The sequence below is a fragment of the Anticarsia gemmatalis genome, chromosome W, assembly GCF_050436995.1.
Source record: "Anticarsia gemmatalis isolate Benzon Research Colony breed Stoneville strain chromosome W, ilAntGemm2 primary, whole genome shotgun sequence".
Classification (NCBI taxonomy): Eukaryota; Metazoa; Arthropoda; class Insecta; order Lepidoptera; family Erebidae; genus Anticarsia; species Anticarsia gemmatalis.
In genome coordinates this window covers 4,991,302-5,010,786 of record NC_134775.1, presented here as the reverse complement: position 1 = coordinate 5,010,786, position 19,485 = coordinate 4,991,302, and the positions used below count along the sequence as shown (strand labels likewise).

The 19,485-nt window shown below is 42.0% G+C and overlaps 1 protein-coding gene across 1 annotated transcript; it reads left to right on the top strand.

Moving 5' to 3' along the window:
* Window positions 1–17,049: 17,049 nt before the first annotated feature.
* On the top strand, window positions 17,050–19,260 carry LOC142985851 (uncharacterized). The gene has a single exon (XM_076134094.1). The coding sequence runs from the start codon at window positions 17,050–17,052 to the stop codon at window positions 19,258–19,260; it is 2,211 nt and encodes a 736-aa protein (XP_075990209.1).
* Window positions 19,261–19,485: the final 225 nt, after the last annotated feature.

Sequence of the window (19,485 nt, the reverse complement as noted above, 5' to 3'; positions counted from 1 at the left end):
ATATTCGTGACATCTCTAGTTGATACTGACGTGCCGTTGGCGAGTAAAGGTTTGTTGGTGGACATCTTGATATCTTTTAAGAGTTCCTTTACTAATGGTGTTCCTACTAAACGCGATGTAGAGTAATCTATGTACCCATGGACCACTATTCAACCAATTTAAATGAAAACTTTGTGTGATAGCTGTGTTGAGATATTGTCACTTGGTGCAAGTGGCATGAGTTACTATCGCTCGATTTAGGTGGTAGTAACGACTGTGTGGGTTATCGTCACTAGTTGCAAGTGGCATGAGTCACTACCGCTCGATTTAGGTGGAATGACGCCTAGTTGTGAGATATCGTCGCTCAGTGGAGTGGCATGAGTCACTATCGCTCGATTTAGGTGATAGTGACGCCCAGTTGTGAGATATCGTCGCTCAGTGGAGTGGCATGAGTCACTATCGCTCGATTTAGGTGATAGTGACGCCCAGTTGTGAGATATCGTCGCTCAGTAGAGTGGCATGAGTCACTATCGCTCGTTTTAGGTGATAGTGACGCCCAGTTGTGAGATATCGTCGCTCAATAGAGTGGCATGAGTCACTATCGCTCGATTTAGGTGATAGTGACGCCTCGTTGTGAGATATCGTCGCTCAATAGAGTGGCATGAGTTACTTTCACTCGTTTAAGGTGATAGTAACGACTGAGGCCCGTGAATTGATGATGGGCGGTGGTAGAGTTGATTTTAGTGTATAGAGTAATTGGTTTTCAAGTTTGATTATGTATGGTGTGTGTATACTGGTCAATGGTCTGTGTATTGTTAGATGATAGTTTATTGTGATGTAAGATTAATCATGTGAGAATAAAGATTCGCCCTGTAAAATTTGTTTTGTGTGAAAACTCTTACTCAAGTGAGTTAATCAGGATTGGCCGAACGGAGATACTCTGGTAATGCAGATGACTTTACTTTTTCAGGAGCATCACACAGGGACGTGTGACATGTCAAGATGGCCGTGTCGGAGCGCTAGCATCGAGGCGCTATATCTTCGAAGAATCTTATTAAAATTAGCTTGATTTGATTGTTAAGAAATAAATTAATGTCACGGAAACGTCAAGTGTTCACACTTGGGTGTGGTCGGTACAATGTTGGCAACACAGGCAGATGACGGTTGGCATGTGACAATAGACAGCTGTCATTCAGAGGTATGATGGTTGGAATGTTAGTGTGGTTAGATTATTCAACATTCGAACTCAAGGGAAGACGGTCGTTGCCACGTTGTACCGAACTCACCGCGTTTCTGTCTTGCATCCGGCTAGATTGGTTGAATCCTAATCTATTTTTGTAATGTGATCATTGTAATGGACAAATACACCAGTGAGCTAAGTCTAGTGCGTATTATTTTGGACTATTCGCCATTACTGACCAATCTGATAGCGAGGTACCCCATATGCCTTCGATATCAGAAGTGAAATGTCAGGATACAAGCCCCACACAACACACCTTGCCCCGACATATATATAAAGCCCAACTAATAAATAGTCAACATTACATCAACAACGCTAAAAATAAAAATAAAGCAGCATGGCAAATGATACACTCAAACACTAACAAGGCACTGAAAAACGATATTGAATCAATACAAATCGCTGAAAAAAATTATGACAACCCAAACCAAATTTGCGAACTATTTAACAACTATTTTATCTCTCTAGCTAACACTAATAAAAATAACCCAATAAATTCGCAACACAAGCAAATTAAGACTACAATCCCTCGGAATGAAAAAAGTATTTTCCTTACCCCTGTAGATGAATGCGATATCTATAAAATAATAATGTCATTAAAAAATACTAACTCTACAGGGTACGATGAGTTAAACACAAAAGTAATTAAAAGATGTGCTTACAGTTTAGTTTACCCCTTAACGCATATAATTAATATATCTTTAGCAGAGGGCATAATATTCCCCACACGCCTTATAAGATGCCTTAAGATGTCTGTAGTTAAACCACTCTATAAAAAAGGAATTAAAACAGACATGAGCAACTACCGGCCGATAACTTTGATACCAATTCTATCAAAAATTTCGAGAGAGTCATGTACAGTGAAACTTTGTTGAGTCATGTAATATAATTAAAAAACAACAATTCGGATTTAGAAAAGATAGTTCCACTGCTTTAGCATGTTTTACTTTGATTAAGCAAATCACTGAAAGTCTTAATAATAGATCTAAAATAGCATGTATCTTCCTTGATATGACAAAGGCATTTGACCTTGTTTGTCATAAAACACTCTTAACGAAACTTTCTTGTTATGGAATAAGGGGAAAAGCCCATGACTGGTTAGAAAGCTACCTTATGGAAAGAACACAATGCGTAGAAATAACTAAAATGTATAATTTAAACCTAAAAACCGTGCAATCATCATATAAAGAAAATAATTACGGTACACCGCAAGGTGGAATATTATCCCCACTATTATTTCTACTGTACATAAATAACCTCCCTGACGCTGTAAACAAAGACTGCATCCTTTTGCCGACGACACAACACTAATCATATCAAATAAAAATCAAAACACATTACAAAACGAGATTAGCTAACACTGGTTGCAACAGAACAATTTAAAAATTAATATAACAAAAACAAATATAATACAATTTCAGACATATAATTCATTTACACATAACCTTGACATTCCTTATAATGGCTACTTCCCATTTGGTAAACCTCAACAAATACCTACTAAATAGTTGCATTTGGTAAGCATTATTGATTTCATACATTTGGTAAGCATTATTGATTTCCCATTTGGTAAACTTTCATTTGAGATGGGTACAGTCAGGTGCAAAAAGAAAACACGAAACTGATATATATCAGCTTAGCCTTTCTTCCAAGCCATGTTGGAGTCGGCTTCCAGTCTCTCCGGATGCAGCTGAATATCAGTGTTTTACATGGAGCGACTGCCTATCTGACCTCCGCAATCCAGTTACCTGGGATAACACGATACCCTTCAGTAAGACTGGTTGTCAGACTTTCAAGCTTCTGACGACTGTCAAAGATCTTCGAAAATGACAGCCGGGACCCACAATTTAACGTGCCTTCCGAAACACGGAGGAACTCGATATGTATAAGATGGTCACCCATCCACAAATCAACCTCGGCAAGCATGGCTTAACCTCAGAGACCGATCCGCGCGGCTGTTGTTAATTAAGCCACGAGCTCCTCCAAAACTAAAACACGAAACTGATGATGGTATTAATATATTATAGATTAGTAAGTGGGAGAAGAAAGTCTAGATTTAGAGGCGAGAAACTTTAATTCCAATAGGTACAGCAAAATCAATTTGCCTTTGACTCATAACGTGTAGCCAGCCATCGTGTATGTACTCCCTGGTTAAATGTGCAAGAGCCACACATAGTTTGGCGTGATTGTGAGATTCTTCTTGTTGTAACAAGCCAAGAGGTTCTTTCTTAATAGCGCTCTGCCAAAATGAAAACACCCTTTGACAGTTTATGTTTGGAAATGTCTTTTTTATGGCATTTCTTGGAGCTTTTTCAAAATCCAAGGTAGTAATTTCTGCTTTCCACTTGGGTAAATGAAATTTTTGTTTGGAAATTAACAGAATTACGTTTATCTTTACTGCTCCTAGATAAGTCGTACTTTTTGATGGTCGAGATTGTGTCTCAAGCCTTTGAAACTTTTAAAAACTTCAACATTTATTTCACACCGACTGTACCGTACAAAAATAACAATACTTATTACGCAATGTTTACCAAACGCAACTTTTTAGTAGATATAATTTGAGGTTTACCAAATGGGAAGTAGCCCTTATAATGACTCTCACTTAGAAAGTGCTAATGAATGTGTATTTTTGGGTATAACATTGGATAAACATTGTTGTTGGAAACCTCATATAGAAAAACTTGTATGTAAGATTGACCGTTTTGTATATGTACTTAAATATATCCGACAAACAGTTAACATAGTGTTAAAAATAAGGTTATCTCCTAACGACCGGAGCCTTTCAAGTTAAACAAGTGTTATATTTAACAATTATAATTAGATGAAACAATCGTAAACTAAATATAACAGTGCAACTCAAAGACAATTAACTCTTGAACTCATTTAACCAAAAACTATTCTCAAAACGTAAGTCAACCTCATGCGTTCAAACGTAAGTAAAAAAAGTAACCGCCATTTTTTCCTTTTATATCAGGTAGCTTCACTTCGTGTTGCCAACACGGCTCTCCTGCATCGTGCATGTCCTCAGGCACGTCCTCAGGCACGAGAAATGAGTACAAATATTGTATTATTGTTCAATTAAAAATCTGCACTTTTGAGTCCACAATTCCGACCAACAGTTTTCATACAAAGTTCCTTTAGGCTTAGGCAACTTTATAATATCTAATGTTCATATGCTGATCCGTCCAACTTAAAAATTGTCTTTAGACTTAGACATTCTCTTCTAACCAAGTATTCACTCCTTTAGTCCGAAGTAGTGCCTGTTCCAGTTTACTCCTTTAAATCTTAGGCAGTAACTGCTTCTGCACACTACCCCTACTCTGGATAATGAACTCAGTTTTTGGTATCTCTGGCGGAACAGCACACACACACATACACACACAAATATTATTAATATGTATATACAATGCTAATAATATAATATATATCATATTTTATGTATAAATAGTATGAGCATCGAAATTAAATTTCTGATATAATTTGTAGTACAATATATTTACCTTGCCAACACGTCCTCGACTTACTAAGTTGACATATTTTTTGTTAAATAGGCCAATTATTAATGTTGATCCATGGCTTGATATTTTCCGCAGCGGCCACTCCTCTATATATTTTATTTGATCTCTCGCTTCCTCTCACATCTTCTATTTTATACCTATCCTTTCCTAAGCATTTCTTTATTTGAAATGGACCCTTAAATGTAGGAAGTAGCTTCTTGCTTCGTCCATCATTCGTTTGGCTTTGAATTTTCACGAGTACTAATTTAAGTCACCTTCATTATATAACTTTGCTTTTGTAGGAGTAGGTAGGTATGCTACCTATCCCACCACTAAGCAGGGAATTGACTCAGCTACTAAGCAGCACTGTGCTTGATGATTATAGGTGATTGTGGATGAGAATTAATAGATAACGCGAAATGATTTATATTATTATGATTTGATGAATGAATTTAATGTAACTAAAGATGAATATAAATACAATTAATGAAAGCGGAGCAATAAGCAAGTTAAAATAATTTATACAGAGCAACGCGTAGCTAGAAGGACGGCGAAGAAGTGGCCGCGGTCCGGCGCTCGAGGCCCTGCGCACGCGCCGAAGGACGAACAGCGGTCAAACTTGCGGCACGTGTAAGCATCTAATTTGTAAACAACTGTTGGCCCAAGTTGCATAAGCGGAGCGGGTAGCGGGCGATCTTGACGCGATGTTCGCTGATGGTTGTCGTGGTGGTTGATCGCCACAGTACTCCCCCCGGGAGACCGTGACTACGGGCGATAATAATCCGGGAAGCGAACTCTTCTGCCACTGGAAGTGCGTTTGACGTCATCATTGACCTGTTCAGCTGGAACCTGAGCCTCCCTTGCGATGTACGCCGGTTTGAGCCGGTCGATGGACACAGTCGCCGACTTGTTGTTGACCTCTAAGGTGAAGTACTTGGGTTGTCGGCTGACAACCTTATAGGGGCCAGCATATGGTGGTTCCAAGGCGCCTCTCACGCGGTCTTGTCTAACAAAAACGTGTGAGGTTGTGTGCAGGTCGCGTGGCACGTAGAAGGATGACGCGCCGTGCCAGGAAGTTTGACGTGGAGACAGCTTCGCCATGGACGCGCGAAGACGCGTCGCGTACTGTGTGACGTCAGCAGTTAAGTAGTCGTCATCAGGGCACAGGAACTGACCGGGTAGGCGAAGAGGTTCGCCATACACCAGCTCAGCTGAAGAACCTTGCAGGTCGCCTTTCCAGGCGCTACGCATGCCTAGGAGTACCAGTGGCAAAGCTTCGGTCCACTGGGAAACAGGAGCGTGGCACATGAGCGCCGCCTTGAGCTGGCGATGAAAGCGCTCAACTATGCCGTTGGCTGCGGGATGGTAGGCTGTGGTGCGGAGATGGTGCGCACCAATCAAAGCAGTGAGAGCCTTGAAAAGGTGGCACTCGAACTGGCGGCCACGGTCGGTGGTCACCCGCTCAGGACAGCCAAATCTGGCTATCCAGCCAGACACAAGAGCAGCAGCACAGGTCTCGGCAGTGATGTCCCGCAGCGGAAATGCCTCGGGCCAGCGAGTGAACCGGTCGACGACCGTGAGGCAATACCTGTAATCATCAGAAAGAGGTAATGGCCCTATGATGTCGAGGTGTATATGGGAGAACCTCGAGGAAGGAGGAAGGAATGAGGACAAGGGGGCAGAGGTGTGACGGAAAACTTTGGAAGTTTGGCATTTAACGCAATGCCGTGCCCACTCTCTACAGTCTTTTCGAATCCCTGGCCAAACAAATCTTTGTGTCACCAGTCGCACTGTAGCAGAACTGCCAGGATGGTGAAGACTATGCAGCATGTCGAAAACTTGCCTGCGGAATCTAGGCGTTACGTACGGACGATGTGTAGATTGCGACACGTCGCAGTAGACTGGAACGTTGCTCAACTCAGTCTGTATCTTGCGCAATCTTAAGGCTGTACCGTGTCTGAGTAGGTCCTGCAGCTCCGGATCACTCTCCTGGGACTGTGCAAGAGACTGGTAATCGATTGCGCTGGCTATCTCCTCAACTCTCGATAAAGCATCTGCGACGATGTTGTCTTAGCCAGGTATGAACCTAATATCTGTGGTAAATTGCGATATAAAATCGAGATACCTGAATTGCCTAGGCGAGCATTTGTCTCGGTTGAGCGAAAACACGAACGTCAGCGGCTTGTGGTCCGTAAACACCGTAAATGGCCTAGCTTCTACCATATGCCGAAAATATTTAATGGCTTCGTATACCGCAAGCAGCTCGCGGTCATATGGGCTATACTTCCTTTGCGATGCACTCAACTTGCGTGAAAAGAAAGCTAAGGGTTGCCAATCGTTCACATTCTCCTTACGTTGCTGTAGTACAGCTCCAATAGCTACGTCAGAAGCGTCTGTAACTAAAGCAAGTTCAGCAGATGGGTCAGGATGAGAGAGCAAAGTAGCCTGCGAAAGAGTAAGCTTACATTCGTTAAAAGCTTGCGTCATCTCCGGAGTGAAAGTAATTGGCTGCGAACCTTTAATGCGTGGACCAGCTAGGATGTTAGTAAGCGGTGCTTGGATATGAGCGGCATGGGGAATAAAGCGGCGGTAAAAATTAAGCATACCAAGAAAACGCTGAAGTTCCTTCACAGTTCTCGGCGTTGCGAAGTTCTTGATAGCTTCGACCTTTGACTCCAGAGGCTTCGTACCAGCTGCTGAAACCTGATACCCAAGGAAAGTTATCTCGGAGAAACCAAATTTGCACTGAGAGGTGTTCACCAATATCCCGTACTGACTTAGGCGCTCGAATAACTGACGTAGATGGTCCCGATGAGTCTCAACCGATTTGGAAAAAACCAAGATGTCGTCAATGAATCCGTAGCAGAAATCCAGGCCTAGAAGGACTTCGTCCACAAATCTCTGGAATGTCTGAGCAGCATTCCTTAGCCCGAATGTCATGTAAGGGAATTCATACAAGCCAAAGGGTGTAGTAATGGCCGTTTTCGGTATATCGGCTGGATTGACGGCTAGCTGATTATAAGCCTTCACCAGGTCGATGGTGGAGAAGATAGTACACCCTGAGAGCTGCGAAGAGAAGTCATGGATGTGCCGGACGGGGTACCTGTCAGGAATGGTGCGTGCGTTGAGTGCACGATAGTCGCCGCATGGTCTCCATCCCTCATCCTTCTTCTTCACCATATGCAAGGCAGATGACCAGGGACTGTCGGATCGTCGTGCTGTGCCACAAGCGAGCATATCCTCGAACTCCTTCTTTGCTGCCTGACAGCGTGCTGGGTCGAGACGACGAGGCCTGCACGAAACTGGTGGACCTGGGGTTGTCCTTATATAGTGCACTGTATTATGCTTTGAAGGACGACGAACCCCTGCAGGTCGGGTAATATCTGGAAACTCTCGAAGAAGTGAGTGGTATTGTGAGTGACCAGTGACAGCTTTGAGTGAAGCAATGTCTTCCGAAACGTCAGAAGAGATAGCAGCTACAGACAGAGATGTGGTACCGTCAACCAAACGCTGGTTCTTGCAGTCGACTAAAAGATTATAGTGGCTCAGAAAATCTACGCCAATGATGGCCTTGTTGACGTCCGCGACTGTAAAATTCCACGTAAAATCCCGCCTTAAACCTAAATTCAAGAGTAAAAATGCAGGTCCATAAGTATGTATAACCGTGTTATTCGCCGCTACAAGGTCAAACTTGGACCTAACACAGGGCGTCCTAACTGCAAATCGCGGAAAAACGCAAAGATCTGATCCCGTGTCCACTAAAAACTGCATTTTGCTATTGCGATCGGTGACAAACAGACGGCCTGGTGGTGAGGGACAGTCGTGAGCCGCTACTGCCGACTGCCCTTGGAGTTTCCCGCGCCATAGGTACACGGCTGTCTGCATTTGTGGGCCTTGTCACCATACGTAAAGTGGTAAAAGCAATGTGGATGGTCGGGTGGCGGCTGCTTCGGTCTAGAACGGCTGCGGTAGTGTGACCTTCTCGAGCGAGATTTGGAGTTAGACCTAGAGCGAGAACGATCTGAGTTATTTAACTTGTTAGTTAATGCAGCGACTTGCCTTGTCAACTCTGCGATCTGTTGCGCCATTTCATTGTGGGACGACGCCGGGGAGGTGCTCGCAACCTGGGGTGAAGACGGTGCGATCTCGTATACCTTATCGGCCAGCTCACCCAGCTTGTCTTTATCTAGATCCATCTGCGTGGCTATAACCGTCTGTATGTTCTGCGGTAACCTGCTAGACCACAAAGTTAATAAAAAGTCAGCGGGCACAGACGGGCCAGCCAAACCCGACAGGTGTCGCAGGAACTGTGACGGCTTCCTGTCACCGAGCTCCTCGTGCGTCAGTAGCTGTTTTACACGCCTCTCCTGTGAAGCTGAAAGACGTTTCATTAGCTCCGTCTTCAATTTCAAATATTTGTCGGTTGCGGGCGGATTAGTGATCACATCCTTAACTTCTACAGCGTATTGGTGATCTAGCTGAGCAACTAAATAGCAGAATTTAGTCTCGTCTGTGGTTATCCGAGACAAAGCAAACTGGGACTCTACTTGTGCGAACCACAACGCTGGCTCTTCTCGCCAAAACGGAGGTACACGCACACTGACTCGCAACACTTCATCACCGCTAACTGAAGGACTCTCATCGGCTTTGACACTCATTTTGATGGCACCAATTAAAAAATAAAAAATCGCTCACCGCTTAAGACCAAACCACAGCTTTACCACAATCTCCAGCTTCTTCTTCTTCGTCGGGGTCACCAATGTAGGAGTAGGTAGGTATGCTACCTATCCCACCACTAAGCAGGGAATTGACTCAGCTACTAAGCAGCACTGTGCTTGATGATTATAGGTGATTGTGGATGAGAATTAATAGATAACGCGAAATGATTTATATTATTATGATTTGATGAATGAATTTAATGTAACTAAAGATGAATATAAATACAATTAATGAAAGCGGAGCAATAAGCAAGTTAAAAGAATTTATACAGAGCAACGCGTAGCTAGAAGGACGGCGAAGAAGTGGCCGCGGTCCGGCGCTCGAGGCCCTGCGCACGCGCCGACGGACGAACAGCGGTCAAACTTGCGGCACGTGTAAGCATCTAAGTTGTAAACAACTGTTGGCCCAAGTTGCATAAGCGGAGCGGGTAGCGGGCGATCTTGACGCGATGTTCGCTGATGGTTGTCGTGGTGGTTGATCGCCACACTTTCATACGGTTTAAGTCAAATCGTTCCTTTTGAGTTATTGAATTTTTATTTAAGTGCTCGGCTGCATTTTTACGCAATTCAGTCACATCCGTAGTGATCTCATCGATGTTATATAGCTCGGGTATCAAATTGTCGCCATCTGCACGCAGTCTATACCCCAAAAATACTTCACATGGGACGGCTTTTATTGTTTTGTGATATGTACTATTTATGGCTTGTTGCAATGGCGTTATACATTGGTCCCAACAGTCTTCATCTAAGTCAGCCCCCATAGTTTTCATCGATTCCAATATAGTTTTGTTATCTTTAAATTTATATATTAAATCTTTCCACCTGGCCGTTAGAACGCGGCATGCCAGTGGCGATTATGAGTAGCCTTATGTTTTTAGATATACAGTATTCATTAAATATGTTTGATGTAAAAGACGACCCTGCATCCGTTATAAACCTCCTTGGATTACCGAAAATTTTCGAGATATTCCCTAGTTCATTAATTACATTGCTAGAATCCGTATTAGGTACCGCTGTGATAAAAACGAATTTCGTAAACGCATCAACTATTACTAACAAATATTTATTGTTATTTTGAGTAGTAACAAAGGGACCTAGGTGATCTCAGTGTAACGTATAGAAGGGCTGCGCATACTTCGGTGTGGAGTGTAACTCGCCTTCTTTTGGCCCGCCTTTGTATTTATAATAGATACAATTTAAACAATTTTTGATGTATTTCTTTACGATATGTCGCATGCGTGCAAACCAATACCTACACGAGATTCTTTCTACAGTCTTGTCCACTGAAAAATGTCCGAGATCGTCGTGATTGCATTTAATTATTTGCCATATACAGCCTTTTGGCACAACCCAACGACGTCCTTGACCCGTACGGCGGTAAACTTTGTTACCTAGCACCTCATATTTGTCAAATATATCTTTGTGTCTATATCGTTCACCTGATGTTAAGATTTCTCGTAAGTTTGATATTACAGAATCTTGCAATTGAACTGAAAGAAGCCAATCGGCTTCTGTTATGGACATGACTACCTCAGCCTCCGATTTTTCTACTGAGTCTAAAGGGTTCCTACTTAAAGCGTCCACGTGCTGCATTCGGTTACCTTCCCTATGGTAAATGTCAAACGTATACTCCTGCGTGGACAAAACCCATCGACATATTCGGGGTATTATCTCTTTTTTTGTTAGAGCATAACGTACCGCGTTGCAATCTGTTATTATACGGAAATGAGTACCTAATAAATAGTGCCTGAATTTTTCTAACGATTGCACAATAGCTAGTAACTCTAGTTCAAACGAATGATATTTTTTTTCGTCTTCAGTAGTTTGACGACTATAGTAATGTACTGGTTTTTCACCATAATCGGTAACCTGCATCAATATACCAGCAATTCCGTCTCTACTTGCGTCCGTGTAAAGTATACTTTCTTTATTTGGATCATATATTGTCAAAACACTGTCAGAGGTAAGAGCTTCCTTTAAAATTGAGAAGGCATGGACCTGTTCAGAAGCCCATTGCCACGGAGAGTCTTTCTTCAATAATTTTGTAAGGGGACTCGATAATAAAGCACAATTTTGAATAAATTTACGGAAATAGCTAATAAGACCAAGGAACTGACGGAGGTGGTGGATTGTTTTTGGCGTTGGAAACGCTTTAACAGCTTTAACTTTATTTTCACTTGGCTTAAGGCCCTCTGAATTAATTCTGTACCCTAAAAAACTCAATCTCCTTTTTAAGAAAATGGCATTTCTTTAAATTAATTGTAAGTCCGTTTTCTTTGAAAATACTCAGTACTTTTTCAATTAAAACTAAGTTATCCTCTGCCGTTTTACTAATTAATAAAATATCATCTAGAAAAACAATAATATTGCCAAACCTCATGTTACCAATCACTTTGTCCATCATATTTTGGAAACATGAGGGAGCGTTTGCCAAACTAAATGGCATTCGCAAAAATTCATAATGCCCATCCTCAGTTATGAAAGCAGTCTTATGAACAGACTCATGGGACATGCTTATTTGATAATACCCACTTTTTAAATCAAGGCAGGAGAAGAATGAACAATCATGAAGTCTATCAATCAAACTTTCTATCCGCGGCAATGGATATTTATCCTTTATGGTTATTTTATTAAGGGCCCTATAGTCAATACATAACCTCTTTTCACCATTTTTTTTATTGACCAATAATGCCGGACTAGCATACGCGGACTTGCTCTCTTGAATAATACCATTCTCTAAAAGTTCATTCACCATATCCCTAATAATAATTCTATCTGCGTTGGATGTTCTATATGACCTAAACTGAACTGGTTTATCATCCTTCAAGTTAATGACCATTTCGTGACCTTTTACTTTACCTAACTGTTTAATGTTAGAAGCTACGCAATGACTGTATTTGTTTAGGATCAATGTTAATTCTCTGCTATGAACTGCAGAATCAACGTTTATCAAAGATTCATCTATCATCTTACAAATGTTTTCGCTATATAACATGCTTTGAAATGTAAGTACATCACCTATTCGAGTATACATCAAATCAGGCCGCTCTGTTACGTTTCGACCAATCAATACGTCACACCCAGATAATTCGTCAAGAACATATATATCGACATCATTAATATAAACCGAATCTAATTTGATATCCACTCGAACTGCCTTCGTCACTACCTTTATATTGTCTTTTGAAAAACCCAGCAATGTAACCGGAGTGGACAGTTTAATGATGTTCAAATTCCATTTATTTGTGCAATTGTATCTTATTATAGAACAGCTACTGCCTGTGTCTATAAAAGCCTCGTGAGAGATACCGTTAATAATATTTATTTGCTTATAAAACTTATCTTTGACATTTGTCTGTTGAACGAATTTAGTTTCCTGCTTATCTGCAACGGTGTTTGGTTTTTCTACCTTCGAATTTTTCTCATGAAAACATGTGGCTTCTGAATGCCCTCTTTTACCGCAAAATTCACATTTTACTGTACATTGAATTCGCTTGTGGTTACCCCCGCAATTGTAACACTCAATTGTTTTACGACTAGATAATACGTTACTGTGATTTTGATTTAATGGGTTTGCTGATAATGTAGTAGAGGATGTTACAGTTTGAAGAGCTTGATGGGTTGCTGTACCTTTAGAATTTACTTTGCGATTGTTTGAATTACTCTGAGTGACTGACTGCCTAATTGATTTCGACTTATAATTACGACTATGAAGGAAAGCTGCTAAACTATCACAAGACTTAAAATTACTAGCTTCAACGGATGCTGTTATGTTACTATCACCAATGTTTCCTAATATAATAGAAATTATATCATTTTCAGAGAAATTTAAACATAAATGGTCAATTCGTGCTTTTTGTTCAAAAAAGAAATCATGTAAAGCTTGATTTTCAACGGGTTTTCGATCAATTATCTCCCGCAATAGTTCAAACATATTCCTTTTGACTTTAAAAGTAATTGAAATGTTTTCTTTCCAATCCTTCCACAACCAAGCCGTCCACAAATCCTTACGTAGTATAGACTCGTACCATGTCTTGGCGGACCCCTTGAGCTTGTTGAGCGCTTGATATCTTATAATACCATCCGACCATTTAAAAGTCGATGCACAAGAATCAATTACATTAAGCCATGAAGTCACATTATCATTTAAAGGATCAAATTCCGGTATCATACTATGAAGCGTAGTCAGTTTTGTACTCACAGTTCTAGGGTGTTTAGACTTTATCCTTTTCCGAGATCGCGCCGACCTTGGTGGCGGCGTTTACGAACCACTCGTACTCGTGCTCGAACTGTCCGTGCTCGAACTGGGCGTGCTTGAACTGCTGCTACTCGACGTATATCTACCGCGTTTTACTTTGCGCTTATGTTTACTTCTTTTACCCATTGTGGGCTGGGAAAATACTATTTGTCACTTCTGATGTTAAAAATAAGGTTATCTCCTAACGACCGGAGCCTTTCAAATTAAACAAGTGTTATATTTAACAATTATAATTAGATGAAACAAACGTAAACTAAATATAACAGTGCAACTCAAAGACAATTAACTCTTGAACTCATTTAACCAAAAACTATTCTCAAAACGTAAGGCCGGGACTCCACCAAAGCAGAGATGTGTGCGGTGTGCTGTGTGCTGTGCGAGAAGAGATGTTTTTCAGCTCGCGGGACTCCACCAAAGCGGAGATGTGTGCGGTGTGCTGTGTGCTGTGCGAGAAGAGATGTTTTTCAGCGCGCACGGTACTAGCAAGATGGCCGGCCGGCGCGCGCGCGGGGTTCTGCGGGTTGCTAGCGGGCGAGAGGGGGGAGGGTGACATCGCTCACTGCACGCCGCTCACATCTCTCGTCTCCACTGCGCGTCGTCCGCGCACAGCTCACATCTCCGCTTCCATCGCGACATACAAATATTACACATCTCCGCACAGCGATCTCCACTGAAGCTGAGCGGAGAGGAGACGTGTCAATAACTCAATTCTATTGGTTGTTTAAAAAACATCTCCTCTCCGCTCGTCTCGTCTCCGCTTTGGTGGAGTCCCGGCCTAAGTCAACCTCATGCGTTCAAACGTAAGTAAAAAAAGTAACCGCCATTTTTTTCTTTTATATCAGGTAGCTTCACTTCGTGTTGCCAACAATAGACACAGTCTTAATTGCTTGCCATGCTTACATAAGCTCTGTACTCCGATATGGTCTTATTATATGGGGTAACTCGGTTGAGGCTGATCGTGTATTTAAGGCCCAAAAGAAATGTATACGTGCAATATGTGGCGCTGATATCATAGACAACTGTAAACCCTTATTTAAAAAACATGGAGTACTACGATTGCCATGCCTATACATCCTTGAAATATGTCTGTTTGTGAAAAAACATCCAGAACTATTCGAAAAGCTCGGCGATACTGCACATTCCTGAACTAGACATAAACACAGGTTACAGGACACCACCCATAAAACTCGAGATATTTAAGAAAAATGTTTACTGCATGTGTATTAAAATATTTAACAGTCTACCCAAAAATATTTAGTCTTCCATTATTATTATTTAAGAAAAAACTCTGTAATCTGCTATTGGACAAACAATATTACTGTTTAAAAGATTACTTGGATGATCATGTATATTATATAATTATTTAATAATGACATTCCATAATTTTATTGAATATATTTCTTTTTAATAATTCAATCCCATATGTTGACTAAATTTATTTTATGATAACTTTAATTAACATACATATTATTATTTGCACGCCCTGCTTGGCAGAACATGTGATACTAATAATTTTTGTACTAACCATGTTTGAGCAAATAAATGATTTTTGCCATAGTTCCACACAGTCCGGTGATTGTCCTTGGGTGCATTTTTATAGTGTAAACAGGGATAATCACCGGATTGTGACACCATACATTATTTAAATATTAAAACCGTCTAAAAAGGGCCTCTACGTGTTGGCTTCGGCCCCACGCACGCCTTCCAAATGTCCGAGACTCTGTAGTCCCGAGATATGAAAGAGACGAACATAATAATAATAATAATAATAATAAAGCCCGCAGGGCACCTCGAGGCGAGGTGACGGGAAGTAGCGACCCCGCGGTACCTGAGTGCTCCAGGGGGAAGTCACCCTTCCTCATCTCCGGCTTGCCTTAGTTGGCTGGTCGGAGTGAAAACTGACGAGGAAGCGGTCCCCCGCCTCTGGCTTGCCTTCATTGGCCGTCCAGAGTGGAGTCGCAGTGGAGAGCAGAGCTCCCATTCTGCTCGGAGGACGGATGCTGAGCGTAAGTGGCTAGTGGGCCAGTGATGCCGGACCCTCAGGGAGCAAGTGATCTGAGTTTAACGTCCAGCGAGGCCTCTCCGTCCTTCAGCCGCTCACGTCCCTGTTGCCCCCTTGTTGCTATTTATGCGACTTGTTTAGGGTGGCCCAGTTTGTGAGTTGGCAAGTCTCCACCTGCTTTTTTTACGTGTTATTTACATTGTTTTCGGCAGGCGCCATAGTTCCCGTAAATTCCTAGTTTCCCGGTCCATAAGCACCCCATCCCAATAGCCCAAGTAGCTTTTCCCTTTAGTTTTGCCATAGTTCCACACAGTCCGGTGACTGTCCTTGGGTGCATTTTATAGTGCAGACAGGGAGAGTCACCGGATTGTGTCACCATACATTATTTAAAGATTAAAGTCGTCTAAAAAGGGCCTCTACGTGTTGGCTTCGGCCCCACGCACGCCTTCCAAATGTCCGGGACTCTATAGTCCCGAGATATGAAAGAGACGTACATAATAATAATAATAATAATAAGCCCGCAGGGCACCTCGAGGCGAGGTGACGGGGAGTAGCGACCCCGCGGTACCTGAGTGCTCCAGGGGGAAGTCACCCTTCCTCATCTCCGGCTTGCCTTAGTTGGCTGGTCGGAGTGAAAACTGACGAGGAAGCGGTCCCCCGCCTCTGGCTTGCCTTCATTGGCCGTCCAGAGTGGAGTCGCAAGAGCAGAGCTCCCACTCTGTTCGGAGGACGGATGCTGAGCGTAAGTGGCTAGTGGGCCAGTGATGCCGGACCCTCAGGGAGCAAATGATCTGAGTTTAACGTCCAGCGAGGCCTCTCCGTCCTTCAGCCGCTCACGTCCCTGTTGCCCTCTTGTTGCATTTTCAGCGACTAGTTTAGAGGGCCCAGTTTGTGAGTTGGCAAGTCTCCGTCTGCCACTTTTACATGTTTTTAACATAGTTATCGGCAGGCGCCATAGTCCCTACAGATCACCAACACTCCAGTCCACAAGCAACCCATCCCAATAGCCCAAGTAGTTTTTTCCATTAGTTTTGCTATAGTTCCACACAGTCCGGTGATTGTCCTTGGGTGCATTTTATAGTGTAAACAGGGATAATCACCGGATTGTGACATCATACATTTTTGAAATATTAAAGCAGTCGAAAAGGGCCTCTACGTGTTGGCTTCGGCCCCACGCACGCCTACCAAAAATCCGGGACTCCATAGTCCCGAGATGAGGTACAGACTTACATAATAATAATAATAAGCCCCCTAAACAACCATACGTCCAAGTCGACCATCAGACATACGTGGGGGGCGGACACGCGATAAAGAAATTACTGGCGCGGCTAACATGGCTCTGGACACCCATAAAAATGGAGACACGTAATAAAAGGAAACGTATAGGGCCGCTGTCCGGGGGCGATCGCCGGAGCACACCTGGAGTCGACGCACTCGACGCTGGGTGTAGCAGCATGCGATCCGTCGGCGGAGTGGAGTTGAATAGGCGGGCTCCCTCCGGGTTAGACCCAAATGCTACAGCCAACCACACACAGAACAGACAGACAGACGATGATAATATCAGCATAGATTCATTTACATCAATAGTAGAACCATTTAGTCCGTCCACTAATTCTTACAACCCCACAACGGTGTCTTCCATAGATGAAGATTCTCGTGGAGCACCGACCCCGACCTTAAGTGTTGCGCAGGTGGCTAGCGCCTTTTTACCTGCGTCCACTAAGGCTGGGAAACCCCGCGTGCGCATGAGCTGGAGCAAAGAAGTGAATACGTTCATCATGCGCTCCTACTACTACATTACAAAGCTAGAAACAGATATGACCACCTACAGAAGACAGCTACACGAACTTTTCATACTGCAATACCCTGAAATAAAAGTCACTGAACAAAGAGTCTCCGATCAACGAAGAACTATTATCCGAAATAAACTACTGTCCCAAGATATTCTTAACAGATTAAAAGAAGAAGTACAAGCACAACTAGAAATAGAATCAGACAATAATTCACACGTTAACCTAAACAGCCAACTTGAAAATACCCAAGAAAACCACGAACAACACTCTACACTAATACCTCACACAGTAACACAAACACACTCATACACTCAAACATCAAACACATCTACACAAACAGAATTTATAACACAGTTGCTGGAAACTGAAGTAGACACAATATTAGAAAGTAGTCCAACAGCAGAAGTACATGTACAAGAGCTGACAGATAAACTTAGAACAGCATTAACCCATTATTCTGGAATGAATCCAGCCTCACGTCCAAGGCTTCCTAAACTAAAATACAGCTATAATCTAACACAATTAACCAACATATTTAATAATAACATACTGATCCACTTCCTCACTGACAATATCCAACTAACAGATTTACACACTATTGTATATTGCACAGCCTTAGTTATTACAGAAGAACTTAATTACAAAATAACAGATTATGTAGGTAACACAGCACCAAAACAAAATAAGCCGGCGTGGCAAATACGATTAGAAAAGGATATAGAAAAGCTTAGGGCCGATTGTGGTAGACTCACGCAGTATATTAACAACAATAGATCAAACAAAGTAGTCACAAGGGTAGAAACAATATTCAGAAACAGATTAATACACACTAGACACGAAGACAACAATAGAAAACCTGAGGAGTTCCTAGACACACTAAAACAAAAATTAGCTTTAAAAGTAAATAGATTACGTAGATACAATAAGGCACAACAACGAAAGACCGATAACATATTATTTAATACGAATGAGAAAATATTTTACAGAAATCTTTTAAAACCAAGTAATAACACGACACGAGAAGACACTAACATACCCACGAAAACACAATTAGAATCATTTTGGTCAGGTATATGGGAAGAACAGGCACAACATAATGACAAAGCAGAATGGATTGCAGAAGAAGAAAATAGGCATAGTGTAATAGGGGAGATGGCATTTGACGAGATAACAGAACTAGACATTACAAACATTAAAGCTAGATTGCACAATTGGAAAGCACCAGGGGTAGATAAAGTACACAACTATTGGTATAAAAAATTAACAACATTACACAAATATATGGCTCAAAACTTGACAGATATAGTGTTAGGAAAACAGGAAATCCCAGAATTTATTGCAACGGGAATAACTTACATGCTCCCAAAAAGCTCTCACTCTTCGCAACCATCTCAATATAGACCAATAACATGTTTACCAACCATATACAAAATTCTCACGTCTGCGATAACCAGAAAAATTACCACTCATATAGAAGACAATCACATTATAGCAGAAGAACAGAAGGGATGTAGGCGGAGCCATATGGGATGCAAAGAACAATTAGTTATTGACTCCACTATTCACAAACACGCTACCTCCAAAAACAGAAATTTACACTGCACATACATCGATTATAAAAAAGCATTTGACAGCATTCCACATTCTTGGCTGCTACAGGTACTTAAAATCTACAAGATAAACACAAAAATAAATTTCCTACAAAATATAATGCGTGGATGGAAAACATTTCTTGTGTCTAAAATTGCTCGTGTAATGTCTTTCTGTAAATAGTCATGTCTGTTTCTAACTTAGTGATGTAAAAGTAAGTGCGCATTATAAACATGTTTACATCTTTGCTCCAGCTCATGCGCACTCGGGGTTTCCCAGCCTTAGTGGACGCAGGTAAAAAGACGTTAGCCACCTGCGCAACACTTAAGGTCGGGGTCGGTGCTCCACGAGAATCTTCATCCATGGAAGACACCGGTATGGGGTTGTACGAAGTTGTGGATGGACTAA